An 18,185-nucleotide genomic window follows, 5' to 3' on the forward strand; every position below is an offset into this window, starting at 1 on the left:
ACTTCTGTGTGATTAAATTCCATGTTTTAACTCCTGTCTCAAATACTGCACTCACTATGAGAAATATGCAATAGCTATTTAAAGCAACAATACAATCGCAATAGGTTAATAATGCAAATTGTAGACATGGTTGCTATTCTAATAGGTAATTTATTTCATGATGATCACTGATATGACATGAAAACTTTTAACAGATTATAAGATATTTAAAAACCTAAATAAAACTCACTAATGATAAATTATTCAGTATGTTAAAGCTCAACCACTTCTACAACTTAAAAAAAAAACAAAAAAAAACAAATAGAGAGCTTTTGTGTAACTTGATCTGCTTGGCAGAGCACAAATGCAGACAATCAACTCTGCATTTCTCAATGACATGAAATAATTACAAAATCAAACCTCGTCTGTCAGGGAATAAGTGGTTACAATTTCTTGGTATGACACTTGTAAAAAATACATGAACATGATATGGGTGCACTCAGTGCATGTTGACCCATTAATTAAAGGGTGCGTTCATTGTACTGAGGCTGTACCTGATAAAGGATGAATCAGAAAAGTGTAATGACAGCATGATTTGGTCCAAAATCAAGCAAAGCCAAAAAGGTTTTGCGTCCAACCCTCTACAATGTGAGGTTCTTCGCTAACAAAGTGACTGACAATAGAACTAAAGGACTAAGGATGGATGGCGCCAATGAAAGGAAATGATCTGTCATGTTAAGTATTTTCCACTAGAGGGAGCACCAGTCTTTGTTTTGGACATTCATTTCTATTCTGAGCCCTGGACCTTTTAACAATGCCGCACAGACACCATCTAACCTTAGATAAAGTTAGTTTTCATATTACATCCATTCAGGACACTGCAGGCATATTATGTATGGGTGAGTACAAAACCAATCCTTTAAGCCCCAAATAAAAAGCACATGGCACAGAGCCTCTTCAGAGATAACCAGCAAATGGCAAAATACAGAAATACATTTTTGTCGATAACCTACTGTACATGACCTAACGTTCAGTTTCTAGTGTTATAATAAAAAATGTAATAACTGTTTCACAGGTTGTTGGTAACACAGTAGATGTGACTAATAAAACATTTCCTTGCTCATTTCCTACTTTAGAAACAAATGCCTATGCACATCACTGAAACCAAGAAGTGTAACCCTGATAATTAGTTCAGACGAGAGCTGTTTGATTCCTTTACTAAAAAAACACAACATATTGGCTTATAATTTTGCACTTGGCTGATGGCTTAGTTAATGTGGCGTTTCAGCTGCTTTGAGTTTCAGAGTCTTTACAGAGAGAATGAAGCATGGTAGTGGCATTGGGGGGGGGGGGTGATGAGGTTGCAAAGAAAACAAATTGATAATCAGGTTAAGGCCACTGTTGTCCGTTTGAGCGGCGCGGAGGAGCCTGAAAAGAGTGCAATCCATTCAGAGAGGCACGAAAGGAGACCTTCCTGGTTTTCAACTTTTCTCACTCAGTCGTCGGCGACAATAGACAGAGCACGCAACTCGCTGAGCTTGGCCTCGGTCTCCCTCTCCCTCTGATCATCGGTCAACCCTGCCTGGTCAATCTGGTCTGTTAACTCGCTGAAGATCTTGTACATTTCAGTGAAATAGACCACCTAGGGGGCAGGAAGGAAAAAGAAAAATCTGTGATAGCAAAAAAAAAAAAAAAAAAAAAAAAGTCGTCTTTCCACTGATAAAGACTGGACTGGGCCAATCCATAAAGCTTTTTTATACTCCTGTCAGGAAAAACTCCAAATTTATATCCGAAATGCTCCATTTACATAGTCTAACATTGCTTTTACTTACACAAGCCTGAAGCTGCTGGTCTCGCACCATTAATGAGAGGTGATTTGAGGGGAGAAGAGGGAGCCCACAGATATCAAACAACTCCAACAAAGCCCCAAAAACACAGCACTTCAATGGGTAGTGACCCTGCTTTTCTCTCCCAATCTGAACAAGAGATAGTGTTCACTGAAAGCTTTCTTGACACTTCCCACCCCTGCTTCTTCCCCTTAGTTCATGAGTCAGGCTCCCTAGAGAGTTGCTTTGATGATTAATAGACTTTAATCACATTACAAGACTCCAGAAGAGTAGGCAGAGAATGAAAGTACTGGGAAACACAACCCCTTAAAACCCACACACATCTCAATATTTATTCACACAGCAATGCACACAATACCATGCTCTTAAGGGGGCATTGTTGGCTTCGATGAAATTGCCAGTGTCCCCTATTGTAGGTCAAAACAGCAAGAGCAGTGGGAGAATTGCTTCCTGATTTACTAAAGGTAATAACAGAATAAGGGCCAGATGGAAATAAAAAGAATCATGCATCTCATTGTGCATCTTGTATGGAAATGACATTTGTCTTACTCTGTCATGAGCAGATTGAGCATTGTCAAAGTCAAGTTTGTAAACCACCTATTACAAGCCTTTTTAAGTGCTCAGACTGAAAGACCTTTGTATGTTTATACCAATATTTGCCACCTAAACCACATGAGTGGGCAACAAGTATTGAGTTACTGCTGCCTGTGGGGGGTAAAACGGATATATTTTTTTTTTCCTTAAAAGTGGCTTGTTGAAAGGGCCATCGGAAATGTCCATATGACCAGTGATGATAATGTACACCAGATCAGTGTCTGGGTGCCCTCTGTAGCAAAAACACACTCTATTATTACAATTAGTCAAGTCACCACGAGGAATAAACGCAGCCTCACACAACTGTGACCACCTACATACTAAAATGAGCTTTTGGGCAAGGCAGAGCTTTAATTTACATAACTTCTGTCTGGGCATATCAACATACCCCAGACCCAGCTGAGGTTACACCCTGACCTCTTAGCCTAAAAATATAATGAATAATTTAAGTTTAGCAAGTCCTTCAACAGTGCATCACCACTGTTTCAAAAGACAAAGACAGTCAACTGAAAAAAGGACTAACAAAGTAATCTTAAGTGTTTTTAAAATGAATATGTGCACCAGAGAATTCAAAAGTGCGGAGGAAAAAATATCAAGACAATGTCTCAATTCATAAACATCTGTACAGGTGGACAAGTCAGGCTGTGTGTCCCACTGACAGCTGCTGGACAGGACTCATGCTAGTGAGGCTGAAGGCTCATAACAAAGGCAGCCTTTGTGCCTTTTCGTGCTGCCGCTGGGAGCTGAGCAGCAACAAGCGGCTGGGAGAGAAGGGAGTGGAGGAAGAAAATGGGCAGTAAGGCTGGGGATGAAGTCCACTGACCACCCACGTGCGACTCCGTGTGTGTGTAAACATGTGTAAATGTTCATTCATGCGCATGATCTACATGAATAAAATAAATGGAGTGAGAATAAAACAGCTGGCATGACTAGTAGGAACCCTTAGGTAAAAGGAAAGAAAATTACCTACAATTTAACCTGTGCTTAGATTTATAGAAATATTATATGTTGGCAAAATTAATAGCCCAGTTTACTAATTTTTAGTTCAAAGTAGATCACAGAACTCTGTGTATTAGGTTAGGGATAATCTAGTTTAGCAATTAGGAGTGTGCCAGTGACTGTCCCCATGAGGAAATGACATGGCCAGGCAGGTCTGTGAGGGGGGAGGTGGACATGGCGACACTAACTTAAGAAACCCAGCTGCTTTAAGAGAAGCTACAGGTTAGAGGAAGGCTTGCAGGGCTGCAATGGAGCCAGACAGATGAGGCCTTCCTGGGCTAAACACAGTAGTGTGGGCTGTCACTGGGGGTTAATCACATTAGGACTGCGTGGAGGGAGACAGACTGCCAGGATTATACACTCCCTTCCATCAGACACTTTATCCACTGTTTAACCAGCACTCACAGGGCGTAACAGCACGCTCTGGGGTGGGTGCGAGTGTGCATGCATGAGCGCCTCATTGCGTACGTATCTCCAGGAAGGGATCACTAACCTGTGCCCGGATGAGTGCTTCAAAACTGGGCTGGAAATAGTCCATACGACTGTAGTAGAACTTGGGCATCTCTTCCAGCAGCTGCTTGTTCTTGGCCTCAAAGTCTTCCCTGACTGGTCGAAGCTCTTCTCTGGCCTGGGGTGTTGAGGGGTGAGAGGAAACAAAAAAATAGGTCATGAGGGGTCAGCATCAGTTCTTTGTTTACAGAACATCCCTTCATTTCACAATGCCAGTTCATGTTATATTTCATACGACTTGTTAAAGATTCTTTCACAAAAACTGGTCACAGAGGTGTTACAATATGAAAGAAAAACAAATACCTGCAAATAGAAACAAGTGATTTTAAGAAAATACAGCACTTGAGCCATCATTAGGGTCCTATTTCTTATTGTTCAGAAAGATATTTGCCTAATTCCCACGGAGAAACAGTGAAAAAAAAAAAGGCTGTAATCACGACCACAGTGAGGAGGAGTGGGTAATGTGGGCAGACTTGGCTGTGAGTGGACTCCAGCACCACTGATCTGTGTGTGAATGTATTAGTGGGTAGTCTACTGTAGGCATGGAGTTATGGAATGCACAATGAATATGTGTGAGAATTTTTATTAAGGGGAAGGGGGGAGTTGCTATATTCAAACTACAACATATTGTTTATCTGCTGCATTATGGTATGGTCTTTTCACCTTAGTTTTCTTCACACATGCAGTTGAAGTGGCATACGAGTGTTTTGTCAGGATCATTTCTTTAAGTGCACAGGGATTCGAAGGGCAGGGATGTAGAGGCCTCTTCAAGGCTTTGTTCCCCTGACAGTGCTTTTCTCAAAGTGTGTGGGTGGCACACCATGTGAGGATGTGTTAGAGGCAATAGCACAGGCAACACTGCAGCGCTATCTGTGAATGTGTGTGCTTCTGTAGTGGCCTCATGGTGTGTGTGTGTGTGTATGTGTGTCTCTACAATTCTCAATTATGTGCCTGTAGATGTGCAGCAGTGCCTTTTTGAAAAGGCACTACTTGAGAGCCTGGTAGCTTGCGTGGGTGAAGGAGCGCACATGTACAGTATGCATGTGCTCAACTATTTTTGTTCATATCCAGTCAGCATTTGTGTCTTTTTCCACTCACTGTGCTCTATTCACAATATGCGCAACATGTAAGAGCAAGTAACCTCTGCTCCTCTGCAAAGAGGGGGAGCATTTGAGTGGACCAACACGTGCACAGATGCAAGCTTTAAACTCACAGTACCTGATGTAGTTTCACCATGACAGGCCCAGTTTTCTCTTTCTCTTCATACTTCTCCACTTTGGACTGCAGCCGTTTGTAGTCCTGCAGTGCCTGTTCCCGGCGTTTCACTGCCATGTTGAGGCTGGGGAAGACGCCACTGTATCTGCAAGACAGGTACAGACAACCTCAGACATCTCTGACACAACCAGCAGAACAAAACACACGTAAACGTGCACGCATTCAAACAAAAAATAGCCAGGCACACACTAGGGTACTCAAATGGATTAAAAAAAATATACAAGAAACTAAAGTTACTGAAATCATTAAAACAGTTTTCCTTGCTCTATGAAATTTGTATACATGCATTGCACATTGCATCCCATCTTAATAAAAGTCATTATGAATTAATAAAATTCCTCTCCTCAACATCTTATTGCAGAGGTACTCTCAAACCCCAGAGGACAGCTCTGCATTAAGCTTCCTCTAATCTATTATCTAATTACTATAGTTCAAAATGGCATGAAACAATTCATTTTGTGACAATTATCATATTCCAAATGAAAATATATTCTTGCAATGAGAATCCTAGTCTTCAGCACTAAAAATAGGAAAACACTCATCTGTAACTTAGCAACAGGAGTCTGAGCTTCATCCTGGGACTTGTTGCACTGGTTTTGTGGCTGCTTTTAATGGGAAGCAGGAATATGGCATACTGTAAATATTCAACCTAATAACATTTAATATAAACACAGAAGTTTAGGTTAATGTACCTGAATGACAGGTAACATAAACTAGTGAAGTATTGGTTTCAATGTATGCAGTGGTAACAACCAATCAATATTATTTAACAGAGATAGAAATAATTCATTTAGTAAAACCAGCACATGATAAGTGTGGTTAAAGGGCAGACAGGGCACCAAAGCAACTCTAACTAAAATAACCATCAAGAAACAGATTTTTGGCGTTTGAACATATAACCACAAGCCACTAACATTTTGTTTTTATAAAGCAGGCCACCTGATTATCCACCTGGGTGTCTGCTACGTGCACATCAGTAATAAAAACAATTGTAAGAGGGAAATTGAGCTTTTTTTTTGAATGACTCATTTAAAGTATTTCATCAAATGTGTAGGCATATTACTACAATAGTTTATTATCTGTGCCTCTGCCCATAGTGTTATTAGCCACAAAATGTGTGGGCCTCATGATTTACGTTGCTCTCCATGCCAACCCTTGCCCTGTTCCGTGAAGCAGATGAGGGAACCACTGCGACCTGTGGATTGAATGTGGAGCCATAGATTGCGCCTGTATCTGCCTGAGGACTTATCCAGAGGCCAGGAGGGGGGCGTAGAAAGTGACGCGAACTGAAGCTCAGCCTCAGACAAGCAGGGATTGTTTCCGACAGGAAGTTAGGCAAGGAGTGGTCTTGTAGTGTTTGAATGACATCACAGAGCCCAGCCCACAGCCCACGCTCTACCACTATTTATAAAATACCACATTGGCCCAGTTGTGGCAGGGGTGGATGCCGATCCTCAAGTCTACTATCTGCTCCAGTGTACACATACTTGAAGTGCCAAGGGATTATGTAACTGCCCTCTAGGCATGACTGCTCTCCAGCTTGATTCTATTGGCTGATGACAATGCAGCAGCAAATTAGCTTTCAGATGACACAAAGGCTGACTACATTCTCACCAGTGTACTTCACTTGATAGCACGGTACAGGTTCCTCATGACACGCAATAATAGACTGTTTGTGCTCTAAAGTGGGATAACACTACCAGCCACTACAATGTTTCAGCACAAAGACACTTAAGGGCCATTGCTCTACTAGTGCTGGAGGAGGAAGAAGAGCTAGATAGAAAGCCAACTGCCTGTTAACCCACTTCTGTCTTTTCTATGGTGGATGCTAATGTATTGTTACACTCAGGACTCTGTGTCCAGAAGTTAAAGTGACTCAGCTTTCACAATGCAGCAGCGGCCCTGGTTGAAGGTGACTATACATACTTTGTAATGATAGTTTGGTCTAAGACTGTCCAGACACTGGACATTTCCCTCGATGTCCTGGCCTTGGCTTGACAGCCACCAGTCAGCCAGCTATGTCTGCATTTGTGGTCAGTCTTGCCTGAATGTGGCTTTATGTTGGTTAAAGGCTGCCAGGGGCACACCACTGTCCATGTGACAGGTCAGGGTGTGGTGAACAGGCTGGATGGAAATAGCATCTGGTCCAGAAAGTGTGTTTATGAGTTGCTGCCAATCCACAGAGAGGCTAGTCTGCCCTGTCAGCCAAGCCCAAGTCTGGTCTACGAGTCTGGCTGCCCCACATCACCGTCACATAACTCACTACTGCAAAAAACACACAGCAAGCTGCTAAAAATATAGTGAAGAGAATTGTTTATGTGCAAATTACCACCTCCAAAGTATTATGGTCTCAGATGAAGACTTAAGAGTGTCAGGCAAGGCTACAAAATGCGCTTGCTGTGAAAGTAAAATAACTTCCACTTGTTGTATAAAGGGATTAAGAGCAGTGGGCCATGGGAACTTGTGTGCGTGTGACGTGTAGCAGAACCTTCTTTGTCTCAGGAAGGAGAGTTTGATCTGCTACAACTTGCCTTGTTTTGTTGATCAAAACTCAAATAACTTGTGCAGCCTGGTTACATGATACACCAGATGAGATTGAAAAGACAGATAGACTTCATGGCAGACATCCTGGATATATAAATCTGAACTTCGACTGCAGAAGTTCAACAAAACAAGATCAAATTCAATCACTGTCAATCTATAAATTGTATCAGCCCCATCAACCTGTTAGGTCTCACACCCTGCTCCAGAGTTAGTGTCTTTCTCAGATTGAAAGAGGTGAAGGTGGCTTGTCCAGCCATTGCTAAATCCAGGTCAGAGGTCTCAAAACAGGCTTGGCTTCTGTCTCACAAGAAAAGCATAACAGAGCAGAAAGGGCAGGGTTAGGAGGCCTAGATAACAAATGCCTCAATGCCCACGCACTCCCCTCCCCTCACATAAACACTGCGTTGTCATTCAATGACCTCGCTGAGTGGATAAAATTCACGTCTGGGCCTGACAGCAAGAAGGAGACAATGGGGGGGAGAAGTGGGAGGCTGCCTCTTTTTCATTTATTTACTGTACATTTCTCCACACTAAGAATTAAGGATGAATGCCAAAATTTTTAATAGCAATCACACATGGACATAATCATTTATCTGACACACATACACACACAATCCATTCAAGGCCCTCCATTAACATTAACGTTCTCCTTTTCAACTCTTCTCTAATTCTCTTTACACAAGATCACCAATAGAGTATTTTGAGACTAAGTAAACAATAAAAATATTCATTAGTGAAGGACTAATGGAGTCTTAATGGAAGCTGTAAAGTAAAGTAGCTTTTGTGTGTTGGTTTTCTATAAGACACTTTGATAAACTAATAACTAATAATGCTATTTTTTTAGGGAGAAAAAACTTAATCCAGAGGTCAGTTTAGCTTGGCTTTAATTCATTTATGAACTTACTTCCTCTGCTCTGTTTCAAAAATCTCTAAATTTATAGTGTAAAATGCCATCTATGTGAGAAAACACACTACAAAATCTGGGTTGATACTTGTGTGTGCGTATGCTTGTGTGTGTGTGTGTGTGTGTGTGTGCGCACTGTCCTGAGACAGTTCTCCTCCTCAACCAATCTACAGCCCTGGCCCGGCTTCCCGGGCCCTTTGCCATATTCTGAGCCTGCCCACACGTCCGCCTGCCGCCCACCAGGAAGAGGAAATTAGAACCATTCCATCCTGTCATTGCTCCGCCACCAGAGCACATGAGGAAGAGAGGACACATGCACACACAGACACTGACCTGACCTATTCATGTTTTAAAGAGGAATCGCTTCACATTGGTTACTTAAAACACAACAGGTTTATGGCATCAAAGTTCAACATCCACCAAACTTGCAACAGAAAGACATGCACATGCCCTCATAACCAAGCATGTGTGTAATCTCTGGGAGGAGCCAAGAGGAGGAAGCAAAACCCTTAACAAGCACTCCGGAAGGTGAGCGGGATAGTCCAACCCCTCCCTTCAGCACCTCTGCGTTGCATGTGCGTGTGTGTACAATGCGTGTATATGTGTGTGCACATGTTTCAAAGAGTGAGGCTTAAGGAATGGAATAGCACTCACTGCCTGCTCAAATGGGGGTGGGTATTAGGAAGAAGAATCAAATAAACATTCTTCCAGACATACTACCACAGGAGCAACGCTAACTCCCCAGGTCACTTTTACAGTCTGTATGACTACAGTGTAGGCATTGCTGTGGTCCTGCACTACAGCTTTATTTTGCACTCTACTAGTGTGAGAAGCAGAGTTAAGTCAAATAATAATAAAAAAAAAAAAGTCATGTAGCACTGGAACATTAAGCCACAAAACTGAACTAAATAGCCTTTACAAATTGTTCTGGTGATTTTGCAATGCTTCTAAATTCACTATATGCATCTAAATTCCACCATTCTGTCACTCCAAACAAATGTGAATCTGTCTGAAACAACCATTTTACTTTGGCCTACCATTAAATGCCAACCCTTAAAATACTCTCATAAGTTCAGGAGTCCGAGAAAGCAAGATAGACACTTACTTTTTCAGAGGATCAATAACAGTTTTCTGGATCTGGTTGACCTGTAACAAAAGGAACAATTGTTATTTAGTATAAAGTATAAGCACCTGCATACTGAAGGAAGAGAATTGTTTTTCAATGTCAAATTGAGTTACATCAAAATTAAACTCAGAACAAAATAGCTGCTACTCCTCTTTGCTCTGTGCCACTGCACAAACATCAACAATTGTGTACATTTCAAACAGAGCACTGAGGAAAAAGAAGGGGATGGGGGGTTGCAGAGAAACTTTCATGACGTTTACTCTTTTTATTGTACACAAGCCCTGAAGAGAAACCCCTGAATATTCATTGAGCTTGCGATACAAAAGAATTGAACTGTCAGGGGACAGACATGAAAGCAAAGCCCAACTGATTTCAAATCCTGTGGAGGGTGGGCTGCCTTACAAGATGAAAGTTCTGTGCAAACAAACATTTTAACAATAACAGTTTATATTTTCCTGCATTCTCCTTCTGGTTGCCAGTACCGACAGGGGAGGGAAGGCGGAGAAGGGGGGTGTTAAATGGAAGTAAATGAACATCTCATCCTGAGGCCTCCAGCCCCAGCACCAAGTCTCATCGACAGAAGTTGGTGCACAATTAATAAAGTTTCCAGCATCATTTACAATGCAGATTCAAAATGACTGTTACTACCAGACTGTCCTAGCACAACAGAATGTAAAGGTAACAAGCCAGTCAAGTCAAGTGAAGAGCAAAAGGAACAAAGAAGGATTTAAAGCAGCAAGATGTGAAGTGACAGCTGCATGAGAACAGTGAGCAGCTCTACTAATCATATGTTCACTCGATATTGGAAGGACAGTCAATCACACAACAACACGGACGCGAGATCGCAGCTGTGGTTTGTAAAAATGCCCTGACCATCTATGAGAACATACAGCAACACTCGCTGCTTCACGCAGGCAGATTTCCAAGTACAAAATGGTTGATTGTGGTTTGAGGGAAAACAGAGAACCAATAACAAATAAGTACATGGGAATTCACATTTTCTTTGTTTTACATATTCATACCACCACCAACTCCCCCCACCCCGACTTGAGCTGCGCTGCTGCTTCTAAGGTGAGAGCATGCAGCAAGGAGGGAGAACAACAGCGGCAGATTTGCTTAAGCATGCTGATGCCCTCTACCCTCTGCCCCTTCCCACAGAGAGGGGGGGCAGAGCTATTCCTTGGAGGCCCTGCGGAGCCTGAGGCCGATGCTCAAGCAGCAGTCTCCATCAGTGAGTCACGGGGCAGAGGCCATCCCGGCACACAGGCCTCCCAAAAATACACACAGATCGCAGAGGAAATCAATATCCCTCCAAACGGAGCATCCTCTACTGCTCTGCCGCCATCTACACTGGGGCTCAGCTTCAGCAGCAGTGTGCCGGCGGGCCTGCGCGCCCTCCTCAGCCCCAGAAATAAACACACAGACCTGGGCCACTGCTGCCTTCATTATCACTGCACGTTTTATCTGCTGGCTCTCTCACTTGTGGGCCCTGCGGCAGAACATCTTGTCTCAGCACGGAAAAGAGCAAAGGGTGGATGCTTTTGTGTCTGTTTTGCTGGAGCAGTAGGGTTTACTGTTGGTGCCGTCAGAATCAACAGTCAGCTTGAAGGGAGAAGCTGAAGTAGAGCTCGAGTGAGCTGTGCTGGATTTTAAACACCTAGCAAACCTGAGGTGATATTCCACATAGCAGGCTGACCAAAAAGTGTTCACAATCACTATTTTGCCTTCAGCTCACTTTTAGCCATTGTACAAAAGGAGAGACACAGCCCTGCCCAAACCTGGATCTGAACATGGTGTTAAGGTAAGGATTTTTATTTAGGAAGACTGAAAAAAGTGCAGAGAAAATCAGGTGTGACCTAGCTGTCAAAATCCACTCAGGATGAAAGTGTGTTAAAAAACTGCAACTACATCAATACAGTTGGTGACTGTTGTGCTCCACAGGTGAGAAACTGAGCTGGGATCAAAGTGACTGGCTGAATCACTGTCAAACACAACCCAGTCACAAAGAAAACAAGAAAACTACACACTATGGAGCCAGAAAATGGATCCAGTAGTGTAAACTATGAAGAGAAGATGCACCCTTTGCTGCTACAGACTGCTTAAAATATTAAAATATAAAATCACATTAATATAATAATTCATAGATGAGTTAACATGGGTACTAAGGAGAGCCTGACCTCCCAGGTTTGATCAAAGACAAAGGCTACAACTGTAGCCAGGAAGAAAAAGCGATACAGGTAGAGTGTGAGGTTGAAGAAGTGTACTTTCAAACTATGAAGGAGGTGCTGTAGAGCACCCAACATCACTTCTCACTGATACTCCAGTGTGCGTGGCAGCACTGGCTCAAATGTTTCTTCAGGTGTGAATTTGAAGACAATGCAAAAAAGCTAATTTGATATTGTATAATGTAAAACATACTCTACCCTGAAAACAGTCAAACTGGCAAGAGTGCTCTCCTGGGCATGCGACCAAGCCAAGTCCTGGAACAAACGCAACCTGGGTCACAGACCCACAAGCTCAGTCCAACCCACATTCTACTTTGTCTAGTCATTCAAATGGCTTCTGTAAAATTTGATGAGCTGTGAGCAAAGCCAGTCTAAAAGACTGCTGTGTTAGGAAAGAAGAAAGGAAACAAAACCGAATGATACAGTGTCGCTGCTTAAATCCGGTCCCACACACTTAGTATATTTTATATTCTTTATGATAATGTTCCTTTCTAACAAAATAGAAAGAAACTTCCTGACTTGGCACTATTCCTAAAACACAAAAACAAATACAAAACACAAATACAGGATTCTGCTTACTTTGTGATAAAATGTTCCATCTATTCAATATGCTCATTTAAAAATGTATGTAATTAGTTTTAATAATAAGAGGACTTCAAAACACTTCTATAAGACTTTGGCTTGTTGCATGGACACTGCTTCACTCATATCTTGGGGAAAAGACTTTGAATTTCTGTGGAAATTGAGTCCAGTTCATGTAATATAAATCATGTCTTCTCAACTTAATACATTTCCAGATGCTGTGCTATTCCTTGAGATACTACAGTATAGTTTTATCATGGAATAAAAAAAAACAAACCACCAAAAAAAATCTTTCATATCCTCCACCTTATTAGATTGCTGATGGTGAAAAGGTTATGAGATTATTCTGGTTCACAACAAAATCTGAAAAGAAGGGGGAATATTTTTAAGGCAACACATGTGAAAAGCCCAGAACACTGAACAGGAGGGCAACAAGTCAAGAAAACACAGATGGAAAAAAGTCAATCGGTATATGCCTTAGTGTGATCTCCTGTGTTCTTTCCAGTATTTCCCCCTCTTTAAAAGTCTACCCTTTGCAGCGTAGTGCCTTGAGGATGCACACATGCGGTGCCACTATGATTCACATTATAACTACCTGTGGCGATTATTCTAATCAAAAACTGAAGTGCACCCAGCAAATAAGCTGACGAGGACCGACAGCCAAAGAAATGATCTTCACAAAGTACAGATAAGAAAGAGCAGGCAAGAGTATGCTGTACTACTTACAGTTAGGGAAAGAATATTTACAGCTATACAGGACATTACACACAAGGGTAAAAGGCATAAAATCAACATAAATTACATATAAAAACACAAACTAATATATAAAAACACAAACAAAAAAGCGAAATAAGAGAGGAAGAGCGGATGAAATATGTAATAAAGCATATTTTAGCCAAACTAGTGGAATGGCTCTATGGATGGCAATGTCAGTTTGGGTCTGCCTGGCTAAAACCCTGGGCCTTCTTTCAGTTTCCAGTGTCACCGATACACATGTAATGTTGCAGGAAGGATTTAAAGACATAAATAAGTGTATTAGTGTTGACCTGACACCAAATGTTTCAATAAGTAATGTAAGCACCAATTGATTTAGTCACTACTGAAGTTGTAAGCATATGACATATTTGCTAGTGAGAAAAGGTCTTTCTATTGTATGAGTTATTTTAGACAACAGTGAGTCACAAATGCATCAATTTCCACAGCTGATAACCAGTAGCTTGAGCTTATAGAGGATGATGCCACAGATGCTTTTCAAAAACAGCAGAAGGAAAGACATACGGGTTAGTTTTTAGTACACAGGCTGCACATTATTGACAAATATGAAAACATGTATTTTCAACAAAAACCTGCTTTGTATGTCTGAAGAAAGACATTTCCCCTGATACTAATCTAATGTGATGGCAAGTGCCAAAAAATATAATAGACAAAGACAGCAAGAGAGTGAGAGCAAACTAGAAATTTAAAGTGTGGAAGACTGGAAAAGAGTCAGACCTTCTCCTGGTTGAAGGAGTCCATCCTTCTCATGGCTGTATCTAAAACAGTCATTGTCTCTAAGAAGGCCTGGTCCTGCTCACACAGTGGGTTACTCAGCAGGTCTGCAGAGATCTTCACTGCTGCTTTGGACATGGCTGCCACACACACAAACAAACACAAAGAGAATAGTGTTAAAATGTTATTAAAATAGTTCCAAAAAGACAATACTCTAGATTATAAATAGTTTCAGAAGATGTTCTCATCTGCACTTCTATACCAACACATTATATTCAATAACATGTTTTTTTTTTTTTTGCAACCAGAGGGACAATTTTTTTAGATTACTCTAAGGCTTTAAGTATTTCATCAGTGTGTGCTTACATGTGGTAGGGTCTTCAAAAGTGAGTTTTTTGGAAAAGAGCAAAGTAGAATGGCACAGTATTGCCCCCATTGTAAAAATCTGAGGGGGTGGTGGGGCTGCCTGCCGTGTTGAATATTCACCAGAGCACCAAGAATCTTTGCAATGTTTCTACACTGACAGCACCAATTACTGTTAATCTGCACTCATGCCACTTTGTTTAGACACAGCAGGCATATCAGATTATGGCTTCACTGTCAAAGTAAATGAGCTGCACTAAGTAGACATGAGCTGAAAAAAAGAGGCTGTGGTAAAATGGCCTCATGGAACAGTCATTGGTCTCTTTTTACACCCCATTGGGAAAATCTGAAGTCCAATTTTCAACCAAGCAGTTATCATGGTGTGCTATTTCTGCCTTGCTCTCCATTTGACAAGCAACAAATTGTTTGATGTGATGTTATCTTACGTGTCTAGGAGAAATGTTGGTTACAGGGTCAAGAAGATTGAAAGGTGGCTTTAAGTTAGTGATTTTATAATCTCCATATAAATGAGTGAAAATCATGTCCGTTTTTTTTTTTTTTTAAACTTCTGCCACTTTCTATACCTTCTGTTAATTTGTCTAATTGAAATTGTGAACATTAGACCCCTTCAAATATATTATCATCCCTCACCGGCTAATTTTAAGCAAATTTAACAGAGCTCTGCATATCACCACCCTTGACTTGATCAATGATGGCTGATACAGAAAGCAGTGTGTTAAATGCAGTGCTGACATGCAGAGTTGGTCCAGTTCTTTGTTTAGCAGCAGTTGGTGGAGACGGGACCTGTGCAACAGATGGAACCCATTAACAATAATGAGGGCCTGACAGCTATGACACTTTGATGATGCAGACATCCATATTCCAAAGCACAAAGGAGAGGAAATGAAGAAGCCTCTCACTTCTTCATCCGTCCCCGCTTCTCCACCCCCACAACTGACTACTTACCACAGGCCATGTCTACTACTACTTCCCTAGTACACAACTCCAAAACCAACAAATAAGCAAATATAAATTAAAGTAAACATGGTTTCTGTGGCCGACAAATGCATGAATAAATGAAGGCAGTTATGGTACACAGATCAAGCCCAAACTGAACACTGAACAAAAGATACACTCATAAATCCAAAGCACACACACTATGATAGCCCAGAAAAACCTATAAAAGATTAGGGTGGAAGCTTGCAAGCTCTCATCGCATTTGTCGAGTCTTTTGGACAGATGACGTACCACCAAACAAACTCAGACAACCAGACATCATTCTAGCCCTGAAAAACCTGCTAAGCAACATCAAATATGTTGGTGAACAGGTGTAGATCAAGGGCACACCAGGCAGTAACACACAAGTTGGTGGCAAAACACACCTAAATCAGCCTCAGTACTTTTCTTCATGTCCTTGTGAAGCTTTTTCGTCTGATCCTCCAGCCTGTAGCACAAGGAGAATGATTATTAGTCAGCTTCTAGTCTTGCAATACTATAAAGCAAGAAAACTAACAGCAATGGAAAACATGAACTCATAACAATCATTATTGTTATTATATAATTCATACTGTTTCCATTCACTCAATACATGCTGACATGGAAAGAAAAGATGAAATCAAAAACCTAGAAAAGAAAATTAGTATACAGTATATATAAAATGCTTCAAGAAGGAATTACACATTTCACTGATTCCACATAAAATGTTATTATAACATCCGTTAGCTAATTAAAAATACAGGGAATCCTTCTTGTGTCTGTCAACTACATTTGCGCTCGACAGCATTAATGTTTTCAATCATTCCACTGAACATATTCCATTGATGGGTGTTAAAAATGGCAATTACCAGACTATGGAGGCTGAAAACACATGCCATTCATTATATCAATTAAGGCAAACGAGGGGTTTAGAAACTCCCCTGAGAATGCTGTCACATTACTTCTCTTGGTTTGATGAAAAAGAGAACATGGTGGGGTTTCATTGCCATCATTGCTCTGAGGGACTATATTACCTAGGAAGACAATAGCAGTGTAATCCAATAGGATTTCTGGCAGGGGCACTACGACCACCGTCACTAGATGTAAAGATAAAACCAAGCATGGAAGTCAGGTGCTTCCAAATACAGGATATTAGCAGTTTATTTTATTGCTCAGTAGCTGCAATTTAAACAAAAAGTGGGTGACTCAAGCATATCTATAGGTACACTGGCTCTGGGTCTTAATACTGTTAAGGAAAAGTAGCACGGCTTCAAAAGAATATCGCTCCTTAACTACATTTCCTAATTTGTTATGACATTTTGATAGAACACACAAGTTAGCTTTCAGCTCCATTTCAAAAGGCAAATGTGAGAAGACAGTGGAGGAAAATATGCAAGATGCTGTGTTATCAAATCAGCTTGTGAGTTTTGAAACAAATAAGCTGTGAACTAAATGCCAACTATTTCTACTGTAAACTTCAGAAACACATGAAGTATCATAACATATGAGGCATTTCATACATGTCACAAAATAGAATTTGGGGTCCCGGGCAATTGTCAACAGCAGCAGCAAAAACTGAACATTTTGTGTTTCCCTAACAACGAGCTAGTAAACTGAAGATGTAGGATCTAAGAGTAACAAGAAATCATTAATTATTTTCTATCATAACTTGTCCTCTACTTGCTTTTGTTTGCCTTGACATTTTTCAGGATTTTGTACTGAATCGCCACAGACCAGATGGAGGTTGTTCCAAAAATGTCATTTGCAGTAAATGATGTAACTTCAGCCCTTATTGTTCACACCACAGGAAAAAAAGATTCTGTCAGAACAATCTCCACAGTAACTTCTTGTATCACTCTCACCAATGAGATGGAACTAGGTCTTATAAGCCATATCAGCCTTCTTCTATATTAATCAAAATACATAAGTACATTTATGATATTTAAAACAGGCATTTCTAATTGCAGCTAATGCAAGTCACATTATAGTCAATATTATCTGCAGTACTTCAGGCAGGATTTAGTCAGTATTTAATAAGAGGAGGGCTTTTTTTTTTTTGTTTGTTTTCATAGCATGTCCAGAAAATACATTTTCAGCACACACGTATACCAGGACAATTAATATGCTGCTAAGAATCCAGGCCACCAAATGATCAGTTTTGTTGAGAGAGAACATTTAAAGCTCATCTAGCAGACAATATTTCCATGCAGCTATCATATTACAAACCTGTTTTGATTCATCCCTGCAACTAAAAAATTGCTTTTGACATTGTTATAAACATCTGGAAATATTGATATGTGCTCAGTTTTGTCATTCCTGTCTTTACGATGGCAGCAAGTAGAAGTGGTTTAGAAATCACACTACATAAGACTTTGTTTTGAGTGCAATTCTGAATGCCAGTGGAATTCACTGAGGGCATCATGTGAAACAAACCCAAATGAAAATAGTGTCTTATAAATTGGCTGACACAGTTAACACTTGAGAGTAATGAAAGGAGACAAATATGAGATGAGGAAAATAACTGTAAAACCATGCCAGTCCTGGAGATCTAGTTGGAGGATAGTGGGTGAAAGCATCTCACTATGTAAACAAATGCATGTTCTGAGATCAGTGCCTGTACAGTCAAGACGTGCTCTTGTAGTGCTTGTTTGTGCATGTGAAACTCTGTCAGCACTGACAGTGAGAGAGCCTTTCTGGATGAGTACCAGGTGAGCCTGGAGTCCCTTTCCAAGGGGTGTTAATAGAGCAACTTTGTGGACAGCTGCTGCTCCTTT

General features: G+C 40.9%; 1 protein-coding gene across 2 annotated transcripts in view; it reads right to left on the reverse strand.

Annotated features, from left to right (window-relative positions):
- Nucleotides 1–130: 130 nt before the first annotated feature.
- Nucleotides 131–18,185, reverse strand: part of bin3 (bridging integrator 3) — a 28,076-nt gene continuing 10,021 nt past the window's right edge. Inside the window, exons 4-10 of one of the 2 annotated variants that reach the window (XM_026322416.1) lie at nt 15,819–15,880; nt 14,077–14,213; nt 9,758–9,798; nt 5,148–5,289; nt 3,913–4,047; nt 1,812–1,955; nt 131–1,621 (exon numbers count right to left, since the gene is read on the reverse strand). In XM_026322416.1, coding sequence (XP_026178201.1) covers nt 1,475–1,621; nt 1,812–1,955; nt 3,913–4,047; nt 5,148–5,289; nt 9,758–9,798; nt 14,077–14,213; nt 15,819–15,880 — 808 coding nt within the window. In that variant the 3' untranslated portion in view covers nt 131–1,474. The remainder of the gene's footprint in view (nt 1,622–1,811; nt 1,956–3,912; nt 4,048–5,147; nt 5,290–9,757; nt 9,799–14,076; nt 14,214–15,818; nt 15,881–18,185) is intronic. The other variant, XM_026322417.1, reaches the window with a different exon arrangement.

This window comes from Mastacembelus armatus, chromosome 9, assembly GCF_900324485.2.
Source record: "Mastacembelus armatus chromosome 9, fMasArm1.2, whole genome shotgun sequence".
Lineage (NCBI taxonomy): Eukaryota > Metazoa > Chordata > Actinopteri > Synbranchiformes > Mastacembelidae > Mastacembelus > Mastacembelus armatus.